Raw genomic sequence first — 16,430 nt, forward strand, 5'->3', positions numbered from 1 at the left:
ATTGGAAGATATAGAAAGCTGTGTATAGACTCGGACTTTGTGGTTCTTTGGCTGCTTTTCAAAATTTTTTTAGAGAATTACATTGGAACATGCATGTGCCTGCTGGGCATTTGCTTCCTGCAGGCATTTGAATAATTACATTTACTGGCACAGGTATGGTGAAAAGTGAAAAATCATTGTTCTTGGCTAGCAAGTGTTTGTGCCAAACGTGCTTGCATGAAGGTTAAACCAGAGTACACATGCCTCTGCTTTATCTTTACAACCATGGACGTGCTGTTACTCGTTGCTTCTTCATAATGCTTCAGTCCTCCCATGCTCAGAAGGTCCCTTTGTCACAGCTAGTGCAGTTTACCTCTTCCAGGGGTCATCTATTCCCACACTTGTGTAGGAATGCATTGAATGTGATCATATGTAATCCCTCTCATTCACTGCATTGCAACCATTACTATTAATGAAGAACATTACTAACATCTAGTAAAATATCCTGTGGTCACAGAGAAGGGATCATTTCCACAGGAACTATTTTAACCAGCATGTAATTTAAAATGTACTACAATTTTGCAGCACTGAAGTAGGTAATTAGAAGGAATTGAAGTTGATCAAGAGGTACTATTTTTACGTGTATGATGAGATATTTCACGTTTGTTTCTTGTTCTCTTGCTTTTCTGCCTTTTATCTTTCAAATTCTGTAATCAACTTCTCTTTTTTTGCTCCCATGTCACTCCCCCGTTTGCCATCAGAAGCTAGCAAGAATCATTTATCTTGTTGGTTAATGTGTTAAGTTGCAAGAGGATGTAATTTCCAGGCAAAGCATTACACAGTTTCTTTACCAATGCAATTACTCTGTGGAAGATTTTTTAATTTGCTGACATTCTGAATGTCACAACAGTACCATTCTGGTGATGCTTCCTTTGCAGTTCATGTTTACAATATAGTGCGTTTTTTCTCATTTCGGGGAAGTCAATCTTCTCTTTAAAATAGGAGGAAAAAATGGTGATGAAACTCACTTCAGGTGTGCCTACTTTTTGGTGACATTACAGTCCTTTGTATCTCCTTGCACACATGTAGTGAGAAAAATGAACTTTTTACAGAAGGTCTTCACAACCAAACACTAACTCAAGTTAGATGGCTTCTGCAGAGTAAAACTGGGATCAGAGCTGCAGAGGAGCTCATTTTCTTCTGTTCATGGGCTCCAGGTGTCTCTTGAGCTGAGAGATTGTTGAATGAGGTTTGATTGGATCAGTTTCCTAAATATACCTCAAGTTTATAATGACTCTCTTCACAGTCCTGTCCTGCTTCACTGATCCTGTGTTTGGAAGCAGTGGTAGGAACTACTAGGGCATTATGAGTAGAGCAAATGGGAAATTAGGGCTTCAACCCTAATTCAATTCCTAGAGCACCTGCCTGGGTTTAAAGGTATGATGGGAACCTGTTGGTGAAAGGGCTTGAATAGGATTTGAGACTCAGGGGTCACATTTGGGTCTTCTCTTTATTCAAGAAGAGAGAATGACTGTTTGTGTTCTTGCCAGTTCCCAACAGGATGTTGTCTTCTCAGCTTTGCAGTGGGGCTGGAGGATTTGTGGAAAGAGACAATAAATGGGGAGAGCATTTGGGGTTCTATGTGGTTTAGTGGTGATTGGGATGGTGTTGGGATGGCAGTTGGCCTCCATGATCTGTGCTGGTGTATGTTTTTGCATGCAAGCTTTGTGACATGTGACGCCATGCATCTGCTCATATGAAGTGACTATTGGTTTCCTGTACAACTTGTTTTATTAAGGTGAATTTGAAGAAGCAGGGCTGGATAAGCATGTGATTACAGACTGTGAGCTGAGACAACCCTGTCTCTGAAATGTAAGAAAACATGGCTGGGCTTCCTGAATTTTTACCATTCATTTGGGTACTTTGCCCCCAGTACATTCCAGTTAAGCTCTGAATAGAAATGGGAATTAAGAGTTACACAATTCTCTCCTTCTTGTTTATTTTGGCAGGGCGTACTTATTTCAATCTGTTTTTTGCTTCCATTACTTGCCATTGTATTTCATTATTCATTTTCCTTAACACTGAGAGCAACTATGATTTTTATCTGGGCTTGCATTTTTGTGAGAGCTCCAAACTGCTCTTTGTTTTTAATCACTGACCATGTTATATACTTCATAGCTGTTGTGGCAGTGGAAAACATCTAAGTAAACTGTAGCAGATACATTGTGGAGTTACAGGCTTAGGGACTGGGTGCTTTTGAACTGGCGTCAGTCTATCTTCTAAGTGAAGAGGCTTATTTCCACCCCTCTTAATGCCAGACTCTGCTAATTCTTCTCAAATAAATACTGTCTCTGGCATGGGCTTATGAGTCCCTGGATTTTCTTTCAATGTAGTAGAGTTCATGAAGATTAGATTTAAAACAAGTGAGTCTGAGATAAATTCTCCTTCTTTATGCTACATTAGTAAATCTTGGATATACTGTATCAGACAGACTGGTCAAAGATAAGAACTGTTTAACTTGCTGATTTTCAGACTGAAAGTTCTCACCTGTGCCCTCCAATTCAAATATTTAATGGAAAAAGGTATTTTCCAAGGATTCTTTTTTTCCTTCTAAGAAAACAAAACCAAATATCTCTCAGTCTGGGGAAAAAAACCAAAAAAAGGAAATAAAATTGAATTAATGTTTTAAGCTAGGAGAAGTCCCTGCTGCTGCAGGGTAGAGGTTGTGAGACACAGGCTTGAACTATGCTACACAGGCATTTATCAAAGTGAAGGTGACAGGAGTTTTTTCCAGGCAGAGAGATTAGAAAACAAGAAAAAAACTTTTCCATTTTTTCTTTCTCCCAGTAAGTAAATTTGCAGAAATTTTTTGTTGGGATTTTTTCTTTCAAATTCACTTTTTTGTCACTGTTGAGAAAAGAACAAAATGGAAATACGTCAAGCTTGCAAGAATATAATTTTTCTAACATTGCAACAGGGGAAATAATTTATTATCTTCAAAGCTTAAGAAAGTTTTTAGAGAGATGTTCCTTTTTTTAATTTTTGCTGTGAGGCAGGTTTTTTTTATAAAAGACTTTGCTGTGCTCAGCAAATTTATTTCTGAGATTTTCTTGTATTACAAAGCAGGTTTTACATGTCTGTTTACATCAGGAAAGCTTTGTTCAACTTAGCTATTTTGTCAGTTAGAGGCAAGCTAATAGATTTAAAAGCAAAAGGTTTTACTCATTACAAACTTCACTAGAAACAAAAAAAAAGCTTATCTTTTTACTAAATAGTGTTTTGTAAATAGCTAGGAGCTTTGATTGAGAAGCAGTGTGCATTTTCATTGTGCTGTATGAACACATAATAAAGTTAGAAAATGCTGTAGGCTTCATGGGGAAATCAATGGCACTGATAATGTAAATCTGACAAAACAAGTTTATACCTTAGCACATTTAAAATAAAGATTTGTGTAACTTTAGAGAACCTGCCAGTTGTGTAGGTGTATCTTGTGGAGAGAGAGGAAAGGAATGAGGATGGGCATTGAAGGAATACTTAGCTGTGGAACTCATTGGGCAGGAGCGCTGACAGGCAGAAATCTTTCAGTTCCTTTCACAGTGAAGGAAAGAGATCTTGCTTAAATTCATAAGATAAATAAGGAAATATTACAATCCACATTTCCGTATACAAATATCATAAAAACTTAGAGAAGATGGAATCATGACCAGAGTTTTTTATTACTAGGGCAGTTGCTTATTTAGATGCTGTCTGTTGTAGATTTAGGGTACTGCTTTTGAAAAGTCAGATCCAGAGACTGCTGCAACATATATTTGATGTTATATGTACAATATATATTTGATGTTTTGTCCCATATAATTTAAAAATTACTTCAGAGACAAAAAAATAATTCTATCTGATCTAGTTTCTTTAGGAGTACACTTGAAATAACTGTTGACTTGAAGTACATATAAATATATTTTTATTTTGTCTGTATTAGTGTCATACAGTAAAATCTTGGCTTTGTTTTTCGATGTTTGAAAGCTCATTGCTTTTCAATGTTTGAAAACACTGATCGTGAGCATTGGCCATATTCAAAAGTGGAGACACGTGGTAGAGAGAATCAGTGTTGGGAGGCAAAATACACGTACAGAGGCTCTAAAACAGCTTTGCAAAATTAGGCGTATATGGGGTTTTTTTCCTAAATATTTGAGAGAACACTAGCATAACAGAGATACTCTTGGTTGTGTTTTGCCAGATTTGTCTGTAACACTTCATGTAGTACTTACCCTTTGATTCTGAATGCCCATCTAGGCTCTCCTGTATTTGCCCATAATCAACGTATATGTCTGGTGATTCTACAGTGACTTAAGAATTTGTGCTTCATTGTGCTTCAAAGCCAAAGAATAAATACCAATAAATATATTCTGAGAAAAAAGCTTTCAAACTTTTATTAAGAATACTGACATTGCAGCCTAGTAGTTTTCATATTCTGCTTGACTTTGGCAGAGCTTTGCCAACATGGAACACCAGTATAACATGTATTCTTCCAGTATACTTCTTCAAAATTTTCAGTTGAAAATCAGACTTACTGCTATTATCTTGTGTATGTTGCTCCTTTCAGAAGTACGTTCCTGATGGAATGGAGGGAAGTATTCCTGATGATTTTTTTCTTGCCTTAAGTAGAAAAATTTTCTCTAGTTTTTCCACAGGCATGCTTTAAGTGGAGATGTGGCTGGTGCTGGAAGCATAATGTCTCTAGATACTGATTAGGAGAGATAAAGTGACTCCAGATAGATATATTTTATCAGAGCTGTGGTACTATATATATCTTTGTATTAGGCTTTTACACTGAAAGGCTGCCTTGAGATTTAGTGGAGATGTAATCTCCTGCTGAAGGTTTTTAAGGATAGATTAGACAGATGTCCATGTGACTCTATTTCTGTGCAGGAAGTCAACACAAGTGTTCTCTGCAGAGCTCCTTGTGTCTTTTTTCTGTGTGGTTTACATTTTCAACACCTGTTTCTGTTATGATTGATGATACAAAGGACAGGTAATTACTACAAAGAGACATTATTAGAAGTAAGATCCGTTGGTCATTTTTCAGAGGGATAACAGCTCGGTTATTTGAGCCACCAAACTGTCCAGTGAGAGACCTGCTGCACCGTGATTTCACTTCCACGCACCGAGAGCTCCTCTCTCATTTAATTTCTTCATCACAGCTCTGAGCAGGATTACTGTGGACTACTTTAATTAGTCCTAGAGAGAGTAAGTTATGAAAGCTGTTTTATTTTCTTGCATGGCTTCTTCTTTAAGGTAAGAGTCTAAGGACAGACTTACACAAAGGAGTCATAGCAACAAAGCAACATAGCTCAGAAGACAGTGGAGACCTGAGTGCCCTGAACCATGACACTGTGACACTGGCCGGTCTCCTAAATTCCAGAGGGTTAGAGCCATTTTCTCTTCCTCTGAAGAGCTGAACTCATGCTCACGCTGGGAGCAATGTGAGGGAAAGATCTGACCGAGATACAAAGAAACTTGGTTGCTATTTCACCTGCTGGTACAGGTGTGCGAGCGAGTTTATTGATAACAATGAATCCAAGGCCAGCGACATGCTGGTGATTGTATCTGTTCTGCCCCTGTAGTGTACAGATTGAAGGTAACTCTCCTTAGCAAATCAAGAGTCATTTTGACTGGCAATAGAATCAGACTACTCTCTCCCCTCCACATTATAAAATTACTTTTTATTTAGGTAGTTGAAGCCAGGAGACAGTCAATTTCTTCCCCTGCCCCCCACCCCCGCCTTGCTTCCCCAGTGAACTGAAAGCACTTTTAGAGCTCTTATTTGTATTTTTTAATCTCAAACTATAGCATCAAGTCTCCTGTTTGGTTTTCATTTGGTGTTTTGAATTTTTTTCAGTACAGCTAAAAATACTTTCATTGACTATAGTTGTTTTCATTTATTAATTTTTGGATAATTTTTGACTTTTTTTTTAACCTGTTTTAGAGTTGACAGATTTTCTGAGTTATGAAAACACCCCAAGAAGGGGGTGTTGTTCAGCCTTTCTCAAAGCTTTCAGACCTCTGCCCATCATCACGGTTTCTGAGTGTTTTCCCCTTAGAGAGAAGGGCAGCAGCAAGGCCCCTGATTATCACAGGCTATTTAAGTCAGGAACGTTCCTATCTTTGGCGATTAGGGAAACTCCTGTCACACTGTGGATGCTGCTATAATGTGAAAAAGTCGTGTCTATATTTTGTCTTGCACCTGCTAGTTGACATTGCTGTTTCATGAATCCTGTCATCAGTGTCAATGTAACGAACACACCCTGAAGCCCAGGAGTGGTTCCCTGTAATTTCACTATGCCTAGACACATTCTTTACTTCCATTATTGACACAAGGCATGTGTTCCATCAAAAGACCTGGACCACCCTCTCTAGCTTTTTTTAAAGGGTTTTGGTGGGAGGTGGGATTTTAATATTATTTTCTTAGATTACTATGACTTGGGATTTCTTATGACACGGGAAATCCTGTGCTAATGTAGGTGCTGAAGCAAGCACAGCTCTGTAAGAGTTGAAAATCTGAGTGTGTTTATGACAGGGAAGTCAGACCTGGCATTGTGCATGTTTTCCTTTTCCAGAAATTTGTCTGCTTTTTGCTGCTTTCCACTAACAGCTATGTAAAAGAGCATTTGACCTTTCCATCATAATCCTCTAAAGGCTGCCAGGTAGCTTTGCATGGGTTTTTTGAGTTACTTCCATCATCCCTTCTATGTATGGCAGCAGCAATTTTCCTCATTCTGGCATATAAAAGTACTTGAGCAACTGTTTATTTTTGTGTCAAAATGAGTTTTTTCCTTAGGTCCAGTGCTTGGATTCTAAAACTTACTGAATATCTTGTTCCTCAGAGCTCGTGTAATGCAGCCATCTTAAATGCATTATTAGTTAAAAAAATCCAAATGCAAAAAAACTATATATGTTTTCATTACAGTAATGGCAAAATAACTAAAGAGGGTTTTTTCCTGACTTCTCCAGCACAGTTATTTCTAGTCAATAGTCCAATGCAAAAAGATTAAAGAATGCCTTAAAATTAAGAGGAAAGATAGGAAACTTTATTCTTCAGTTTGTTGTGGTGGTTCAAAAAATTCTGCAACTATTAAAAATTCCCTTATATTAAGGATATTTATACACAGCTTGCACAAACAAGGCAGGCATCCACTTTGTACTTGCTGAAGTGTTTCTTTTGATGCAGCTGTGCTGTGCTCATCTGTAAGACCTGCAGCTTCCTGCACAGCAGGAGTGCAGTGGCCTGGGCAGGCCTGGGAAGCTGCTCCTTCCGAGCTCTTCTCCTTGCATGGGTGGGCTGTGACATCGCCCTCCCTCTGCCTGTGGCTTCAGGAGCCCTGGCCCCACTCCAGAGCTCAAATCCCATATTCCCTATCAACTTAGGTTTGGCTCTTACCCCTAGAATAAGTGTCACCTGCATTTGCCCACCAGTTAATGTAAGTCTCTTCATGACGGAGAATCATGGAAGAACATATTTGAAAATACAAAAGTAGTTACTTCTTTAAAACATATATACTTGGGTACTTACTAAGTCCTGAAATGCACCAGGGAAAACGTAGGCAAATGGAGTGGAAATGTCGTGTTTTCTTATGATTCCTCTTGCCACAGGAGTTGAGTAGCATTTGCTATCTGAATTAGAGCAGTGACCAAAGTAAGTTGTTGTTTTGTTGTTGGTGGTGCTGGTCTTGGGTTTTTGTTCTTTTTGTTTTTTTGTTTGTTTGTTCGTTTTGGTTTGTTTGTTTGTTGGGGGTTTGTTGGGTGAAGGAGAGTTCATACCTATCTCACTGCAGTTATAGTCTATATTTTCCAATAGCATTTTTTGTTCAGTAAGTTGAGTCATGGCTCTCTCTGATAGAAACAGACCTTGCAAATAGATTTCAATAGAAATAGTGCATTTTTCTAGATTTGAGTCTAGTTTGGAACTACTTTTTTCAGATTTGTTTTCCTAAAAGACAGGGCAGCCTACTGGCAATACACTCAGCTAGTATAAATTGGTGTATCACTTTTGCCTTCAGAATAGCTGTGCAGTATCAACAGATGTGTACAAAAAACTCTATTTGTACCTGGCAAGCAAATTATGTAGGGTTGGTTGTTTGGGTTTTTTTAAGATATGTAGCAGAACCACATGAGGTTATTGTGAACTGTTATTTTATTTTAAAAAACTGTAGTTCCTGTAAGGATGCAGCTTTCTTTTGTAGTAGGTGAGATTTCCATCAGTTTTGCATTCTTAGATGAGTTCCACAGAAACTTATGAATACTTCCTAGATAAATAATTTAATTTATCTATGAGTATGACCAAATTCTTACTCTTCAACAGTAAAGAAATTGCGTATAGTGCAGCTTTTAAACTTCCAGCAGCTGAATCACTTCAACCTACGTGGCTGGACTTTATAATTTGTCTGTGTTTCATTTTGACAATGAGCAATGCCTTAGCCCAGAGGGACTGAAGCCTGGGTCTGAGGAAGATGCAGTAACCGCAGGTCACTGAAGAGTCTGCTGGGATGTGGAAGAGGTGAATTAAAAGCACACTTTTGTCTGATGATTGTGGGTTTTCTCAAGTGGTTGTATTGTATGTGCTGTGTGTTGCTGAGAGCGTTGTTTCCTGCACAGTCGACTTTCCCCACAGCTCTTGTGGTTTGTCACTGTTGCTCTGGGAAGGCTTTGGGTCAGCTGCTGCCCCTGCCCAGAGGGCTGCAGACAGAGCCCTGTCCCTCTGCACAGCCCAACAGGAGGGATGTCCCTTCTCCTGAAAAACTGGCTCTGACTTCAGGTCTGCCCTTTTCATGCTGTTTCCTCTGCCATAAGCCCATTCTTCAGGAACTTCTCAGAGGTGAATGCTGAAGCTTGTTTGCTGCATCAGAGGAAGCAGCATGTAAAAGGAAAGCTGCCTTTGTTGCATGTGTGGTGCCTTTGGTGAGCAACCTGAACCTGGTGCTATGGGCTGAGGTGAGCATCTATGAGCCAGATGTCACCTGGAAGGTCATGACTGCAGCTGTGGGATATTCTTGAATGATTAGGGCTCTTCTTCCATCAGCTGCCAGCTGACAAGCACAAAGAAATGCTGATTTAAGTCAAAGTGAAATAAAGTGTGGAACATAGGCCATTAGGAAAAATGGGACAATATTCTAAGGCTTCTGAATAAATACAGTAATCTGCATCACTGATGGAGGTCTTGTGTGTGTATGGCTGAGGCAAAGGATGAGAGTGGTAAGAAATACCTGAAGACTCAGCCTTCCCCTTTTCATATTGATTTATGTACCAAAATCCTGTTTCTCTGGTTGAATTTTTTTTATCTTTCATCTGTGTTGCAGCTGGCAGTACTTTGGAAGTTACTGCATGGGGACAGGGCATTTCAACAAGTTTTTAGAAAGAAATACTTCAAGATGGACATTTATAGTCACAAAAATGGCTAAGTAAAACCAGCACCCTCTTCTTCAGCAGAGCAGCCCCAAGTGCGTATTCAGAAGTAAATTTGCTTTGTATAGTGACCCAAAGAAGTGGCTGCAACCACAAACACTGTGCAACTGTCAATGAATGAAGTGCAGTCTTGCCATTATTGTGCTCTGTCAACAGAATTTAGCAGTGTTTTCTGATTGGCACTCTCAATTACTTGCAGTATGGCACAGGCCAGAGAGTCTGCAGCTTGACATTTAGCACACAGGCTGGCTGTGGGAGCCTGGCACTTGGGAAATGACTTTCTCTGAATGAGTGAAGTGAACCAGTGAGTGCTCAAGAGAGGTCTAACTTTGTGCTTTGTGCTGCCATTGGCAGTAATTTTCAAGACAGAATTGATTACAATCTTAGAAAAGATATATTTTAACTTTTTTTTCTTTAAGTTCTGTTAGATCCAATTACTAGTGGTTATTAAGAAAAATGGCCATGAATAGAATTAGAATTACTATGAAGAAGTAGTTCAGAAATCTCACAATATTAATCTTCCTTTTTATTTGTTTCTGTTTTGATAATTGATTTATGGGTCTGATAATAATCACTGAGATAGATCCTCTTTTCATATTATATGAAAATAACCCTTAATTGGGGAACTTGACAAACATTCTTCCTTAAATGGACCAGAAACTCATTTCTCTTAAGCAAAGAAACTTGACAACAAATGGGAAGTTCTCTTTGTTCTACAACCCTGTCAGCAGCACATAATCTCTTATGTAAAAAGCCCACTGAGTTAAATTAAAGGATTTATATGAATTTATGAAGTACGTTTTTGAGTAATGAAAAAGTGTCCTTGCTTACATGTAAGTAACATTAAAGGAGTATCATTCTTACAGATAATCCATCAGCCCATGTATAAGGAAAGTGCTGAAGAATCCTATTTTTGTTACAGATTCACTTCAAGCATATTTGAGAGGATTTTTTTTCATTATCTGAAACCTAATACTGTAATAGTGTCTCAGAAATTATGTACACAGCTTGGATGCTGTTGTACTTTTTTACTGCATAATTTATTAGTTATTAAAAGCATATTGGATTAGAGTGTCACAGGATATTGACTATTAAGTGATATAATCTGAAACTGTTGCCCAAGATTTCCTGAGTATTAACTTTGTGTGCCACTAACTGTATAATTCTGAGCTAATTCCCTAAACCTAATTCGTGGTGCTTTAGCTTATGCTGAGCCACACTTCTGCCTACCAAACAGACTTGTTCATTTCCATAAATATAAATAGAATAAAGAAGTACTGGAAGTCAATAGTAACAGGATTCAGCCTACACTTCTCTTTCAGTCACAGGTGTTGGTAGGTGGTCTTGTGCATAATTAAATTAATTAATAATTAAATTAAATTAAAATTAAAAATTAAAAATTAAAATTAAAATAAATTAATTAATAATTAAAAAAAAAACTTTAAAAGTTCTCTTTCTTTCTTTTCATGTTTTAACTGTTAAAGCTGAAGTTTATATATCCTCAGTGTGAAAATGGCTTCTTATTATCTAGTTTGTAGAACCATGGTCTCACTTAGAGAGAAATCTAAGCCCTTAAGTGGTCTGTAAAAAATCTGGGATTTGATAGTATAAATGCTAAAAAAATGGTGTTAGTGGTGACACTGCAGGTGAATTTCAACTTTGACCTGAAATATTTAAGTTTTGATAATCTTAGAAGTGAGATTGTTCAATTCTTGTCAAAAAGTCAGTAGATCAGTAGAAATACTTTTGTATTCTGTAGGCTATGTGGTTCACTGGCAGAGTCCTAAGGAGATGACCTAATTTTTCGAATAGAAAAGTCTTTTTGGCATTAACTGAACCTGGAAGTGCTCACCACTTTGGAAAAAGAGGTCACGTAGCAATTTAATGTGCACTCAGGAGTTTGATTCTAGACTCTTGGTCTTTTAAATATTCATTGTGCCAGCCTTAATACATAGATGCCTAGGGAGTGATGTATGCATTGCAGTGAAAAATGCAGCAAACATATAAATTAGTAAGTAGTGAACAGATCAAGTCCATTTCTGAAAAACAAACTGATCTGCACAGGTGTCCTTCAGGAAAAGCAGAGTGGGATAGCAAAGGAAAAACAGTGCAGCTTCCTTCACTGTGACAGTTGTCATTTGAGTGCTTCTGTAGTCTTGCAAATGTTCTTAAGTGGAATCTATTGAAGGAACAATGTATTGTTGATCTACAGAAAGAAGACATAAATTGACAATTATATACACAAAAGGCCGGATAACAGCCCAACATCTTTTATTGCTACATGGTTTAAACTTCTCCAAAGTGGAAATTAAAAATAGCAATCCATCCCTACCTAGTAGTACTTCAGACTGATACAATACTATCTTGCATAAGTATTTGCTAATTAATTAAAAAGCATACAGTAGGTGTTCAGTGTGGGCAACAATGCTTTGCCTATTTCTCAAGAATGTTTTAGATATTAATTATATTCTCAAGATCACATTGCAGCTAATAAATAGTAAGCAGCATTATTGTGAATTGGGTTCACTTAATATGTAAAACTGCTGGAGGGGCATGAGTCTTTAAACACATGAATATTTCAGCAGTGTTCATGCTTGATGTGCCCTGTATTAACAGTAATTTGAAAACATTTATATGTACAGTGTATAGACTAGTGTGTCTTTTGCTGGGGAGGGGGAGAACTTGAACTGACCTCAGACTTCTTGGCTTCTTCAGATCTTCTGAGCTTTAGCTTTTTACTGAGATTCTTCTCAGCCTTATTTTCATATGCAAATGTTTTTCTCTTAACATGGGGTAAACTGTAAATGTGAATGGTCATAGCAAAACACTGCATTTTACATCAAATTTTGATTTTTTTTCTCTCATTTTTTATGTCTCAGTAGACTTCAGTGGGATGTCAGAATGTCAGTAAATGGGGTTTTGGAGAATAAGGCTCTGTGACTCCAAAGAAATATCTATCTATCATCTATCAAAAGAATCTGTGAAGCCGTAATCTGAATTTATAACATGGAAAATAATTGGAAAGTTATTTTATAGATGAAAAGCCAGAACACAATGGTAGCAGGGAACCTTATAAAAACAAGCTGTACTGTCAAGTGTATGTAAGCAGGCTACCAGCTATTCATATTGCCAAGAGGTGAAAGAATTTCTCTTTAAAACTCAATCTTAGCAACAGGAAATGTCAGAAGGTGTGAAAAGTCTGAGCTTTTCATCAATCAGAATATGACTTTGAGTTATAGCCTTGTCATGTGGCTAAGAAAAAGGGAAAACCTAATCATAGACCGTATCAGGCAATGAATTACCACCATTATATTGCTGAACTCTTATCTATCTAGTCAGCCTTATGAGATGAATCTCCAGTGAGATGAATTCTCACTGGAGCAGGTGTGGGAAAAGGGGATTAGTATAACCAGCACACAGCAGTTGTACCTCAAGACAGAAACTGAATATTCGAGTTGTGAGTGCTGGGAACCCTTCCATCCAGGAGGGCTGCTGGTGTCCTGCAGTGCATCAGGAAGAGCTTTTCCAGCAGATCGAGGGAGGTGATCCTGCCCATCTTCTCACCCTCAGTGAGGCCACATCCAGAGTGCCGTGTCCAGTTGTGGGTTCCTCAGTACAAGAGAGATCAGCTACTGGTGAGGGTCCAGCAGATGCCTGTAAAGATGATGAGGGATCTGAAGCAACTCTCTTTTGAGGAGAGACTAAGAGAGCTGGGTCTCTTGAGGCTTGAGAAGACTGAGAGATCTCATCAGTCCATATAAATATCCCAAAGATGGGTGCCAGGGGGACCGTGCAGACTATTTGCAGTGGTGCCCAGCAGCAGGACAAGGAACAATGGCCATAAACTAGAATACAAGAATTTTCATCTCAACATGACAAAGAACTCCTTTATGTTGAAGAAAGTCAGAGCATTGCAACAGGTTGCCCAGGGAGGTTGTGGAGTCTCCCTCACTGGAGACATTCCAAACCCACCTGGACAAATTCCAGTGTCACCTTCTCCAGGTGACCCTGCCTGGCGGGTGATTGGGCTAGATGATCTCCTAAGAAGGGACTAGAGGTCCCATCCAACCCTAACAATTCTGTGATTCTGTGGTATCCTGGAAATAACTGCAGAGCACAAGTGTGCAAGTGGAGTTGGTCCAACCACCATTACAAAAAGTAAAAAGAAATGTTACTTTTAATTTAAAAGGATATTAATTTGCTATAAAAAAGTCAGTTTGTTTAGCAGTCTATTGGGTAATGTTCTGGACTTGGTTTTCAGTAGGATTTGAGGGAAGAGTCTGAAGAAATAGCTTGCATTCTCTTGTGTCCCCTAACTGCAAAGATGAGAGTTCATTAACAAAGACCCACTTCACTCCTTTGTGGTATGTTCCTTGCTATAAAAGACACTTAAGACGCTGGCTTACAAAACTAGAAAAATGTGTTGAGACAGATTACTTGGTGACTTTCTTGCCCTAAAAGTGAAATGGATATGATGTGCTCATTTTTGAGTTTTTGCCATATTACAAAACCAGTAAGGGAAAAGGTACATGTTCATTAAACTTTGTCTAGAGCAGTGTCTCTGTTAGCATAGCAGTCTCTGTGGTAGACCCTTTATATTGCTTTGGAACTTAAAAAATTCCAAAGGTACAAGTTAAAGCAGGCCCCTGAGTTAATCCCTGGTATTTGTTGAGACCTAATAAATAAAATTCTGTTTTGTTGACTTTTCATTATAAAAGATGCTGCTGAAGGAAATAATGATAGCCAGCCTTTTGATATCATTGTTTCAAGAACCAACCTGCCTCTGATATTTCTTAAAACCTTTCATTCTTAATACCTTATTGAAAACTTGGACAATATATTGGTTGTCAGAAAAAAATTTCTGAGGCTCTAATCCATCTGAACCAATCTGGACACGCTGTACCCAACTGCCAACTCCCAGTGTGAGTTCAGATCAGATGGGTCATGTGAAGGTGGTCAGCTATCAACCAATTGGTATGGCTGGTATGCAGAACGTTATCCTGGATGTCAGTAATCCTCCCTTTCCAAATACTACCTTTAGTTCCACACCTGAATGACAGTCTTGTGACCATGGATGGAGGCTATCCAGTACCTTTGAGGTTTATGGTGCATTGCTATCAAGAGCATCCAGCAAAACCCCTCTGTTGTTAACTCTTCAGTGAGCACACGTGTAAATGTGCCCAGCAGCATGCAGGAGATACATTTGTGCTCCCCAGTACAGCCTCAGTGTTTGGGTGAGCAAAGCCACACTCCTTTGGGCCAGAGGACTGTCACAGTCTCCAGCTTTTGTGAAGTGTGCCTCACTCCCTTCCTGATCCCCAGTGCTGTGACCATCTCACTCCATGTTCCTACAGCTGGTACAGCAGTTTGTTCAGGGTTACTTCTCTTCACTTACTTCCTTTTTTTGTTTTCTTTTTTTTTTTTTTTCCTCTTACAGATGGACAAAAGAGGAAGAAATCATTAAGAAAGAAACTGGACTCTTTAGGAAAGGAGAAGAACAGAGACAAAGGTAAATGAGTACATATTTAGAGATCAGGTCTGAGTTTTGCATATGAGAGTTCTTTAGTCTGATACATACTTTTTGAAGTAGGATATTGTTGAACTGATACACTGTCTAGGTGTTTATTTTCAAGCTTAAAAATATGTTTTATTTTTTCTCTTTGACTTTAGTATAACTCATATCTCTTCAACTGAAAGGTTTTGGTGGTTTGTTGTTTGGGTTTTTTTGTTTGGGGTTTTTTTTTGGGGGGGTTTTTTTTGGGGTTGTTTTTTTTTTTTTTTTTTTTTGGGTTTTTTTTTTTTTTGTTTTGTTTGTTTGTTTGTTTTTTTTGGGGGGGTTTTTTTTTTCCCTGAGGAATAAAGGAAGACTTAAAGGACTGCATCTTTTCTCCAAAGTTCTTTCTCCCATTTTCACCATCTACTGCAGAATGTGGTCTGTATAACATGATCCAGTTCTTTACCTAGATTTGTACTCTGAATTTACAAAGCACATAAGCCCAGCACTCCCTAAGCAAGTCAGTTGGTGTGCTTTTCTTTCTTTAACCTTAGGAAAGTAGCCATTGTTTAAAAAATATAAATGCTTCAGTGCTACTGATCAGTTGGATTTTAACAAACTCCACATGACATGGATTTAGAGATATGGTTGTACTCTTTTGTTTGGACACTAATCAGCTTTATGGGCTGAGTCCTAATCCAAGACCTGAAGTTGACCTGTAATTCAGAGCCATTTGAACTAAGTCTAAATACTGAGACACTGGAAAGTCTCTGTGAAATTGCATGTAGGTAATTGTGCATCTAATTTTGTGTCCATTTCTGGAAAAGAGGTTCTGGAAAAATGGTTGTAAAACTCAGTATCGATATCCCAGTTTCACAAACATGCACACAAATGCAGGAATTTGTGACAGAAGAATTGACCTGGTTCCTCTAATGTCCTCAGTTTTAGTCTAGTTTAGCAGAAGAATGGAACTTTGAAATTCCACTGAAAAAATTAACATCCTCATTCCCAAGTTAGTTTAGATAGCTGCCAAGAAGAAAATATTTTTCTTTTAATTTATATTTGTTTGATGACTTATAATACATGATTATTATTTTCTTGATTTAAAATTGGTTATGGAAAATATTTGTATTAATCTTTCTAAAACTGAATGTCCCCTGAGACATTGGTTTGATATATCCAGTAGCTTCCTGTATTATTACATTGCAATTGCCAAACTTTTCATTTGTTACAAGAATTACTTGATATGTGACTGAGGCACATGCAGGAGGAGTCATTAAGGAAGAGATTTAATGATTTTATAGCCACCTTGGGGGGAAAAATCTTTTTTGCACTGTCGTATTGATGGATTACATTTAGTTACATGGTAGTTAGTCAGTCATTGCATTGCTATGGTTTTTTCTGTAGTAATTTGTGCAGATAAGAGTGCAAAACAACATAGTTCTGTGCAAAACCTGCCCTGCTTTTCAGTGTGTTTGCCAGATTTTGGTCTTCATAGGGC

The 16,430-nt window shown here is 38.1% G+C and overlaps 1 protein-coding gene across 4 annotated transcripts in view; it reads left to right on the forward strand.

Annotated features, from left to right (window-relative positions):
* ARHGAP6 (Rho GTPase activating protein 6) overlaps positions 1 to 16,430 on the forward strand; it is a 310,610-nt gene that overhangs the window by 255,356 nt on the left and 38,824 nt on the right. For all 4 annotated transcript variants that reach the window (XM_083885135.1, XM_083885136.1, XM_083885137.1 and 1 more), the window contains exon 3: positions 14,873 to 14,944. In XM_083885135.1, coding sequence (XP_083741261.1) covers positions 14,873 to 14,944 — 72 coding nt within the window. The remainder of the gene's footprint in view (positions 1 to 14,872; positions 14,945 to 16,430) is intronic.

This window comes from Zosterops lateralis (genome assembly GCF_965231275.1).
Source record: "Zosterops lateralis genome assembly, chromosome: 2".
Classification (NCBI taxonomy): domain Eukaryota; kingdom Metazoa; phylum Chordata; class Aves; order Passeriformes; family Zosteropidae; genus Zosterops; species Zosterops lateralis.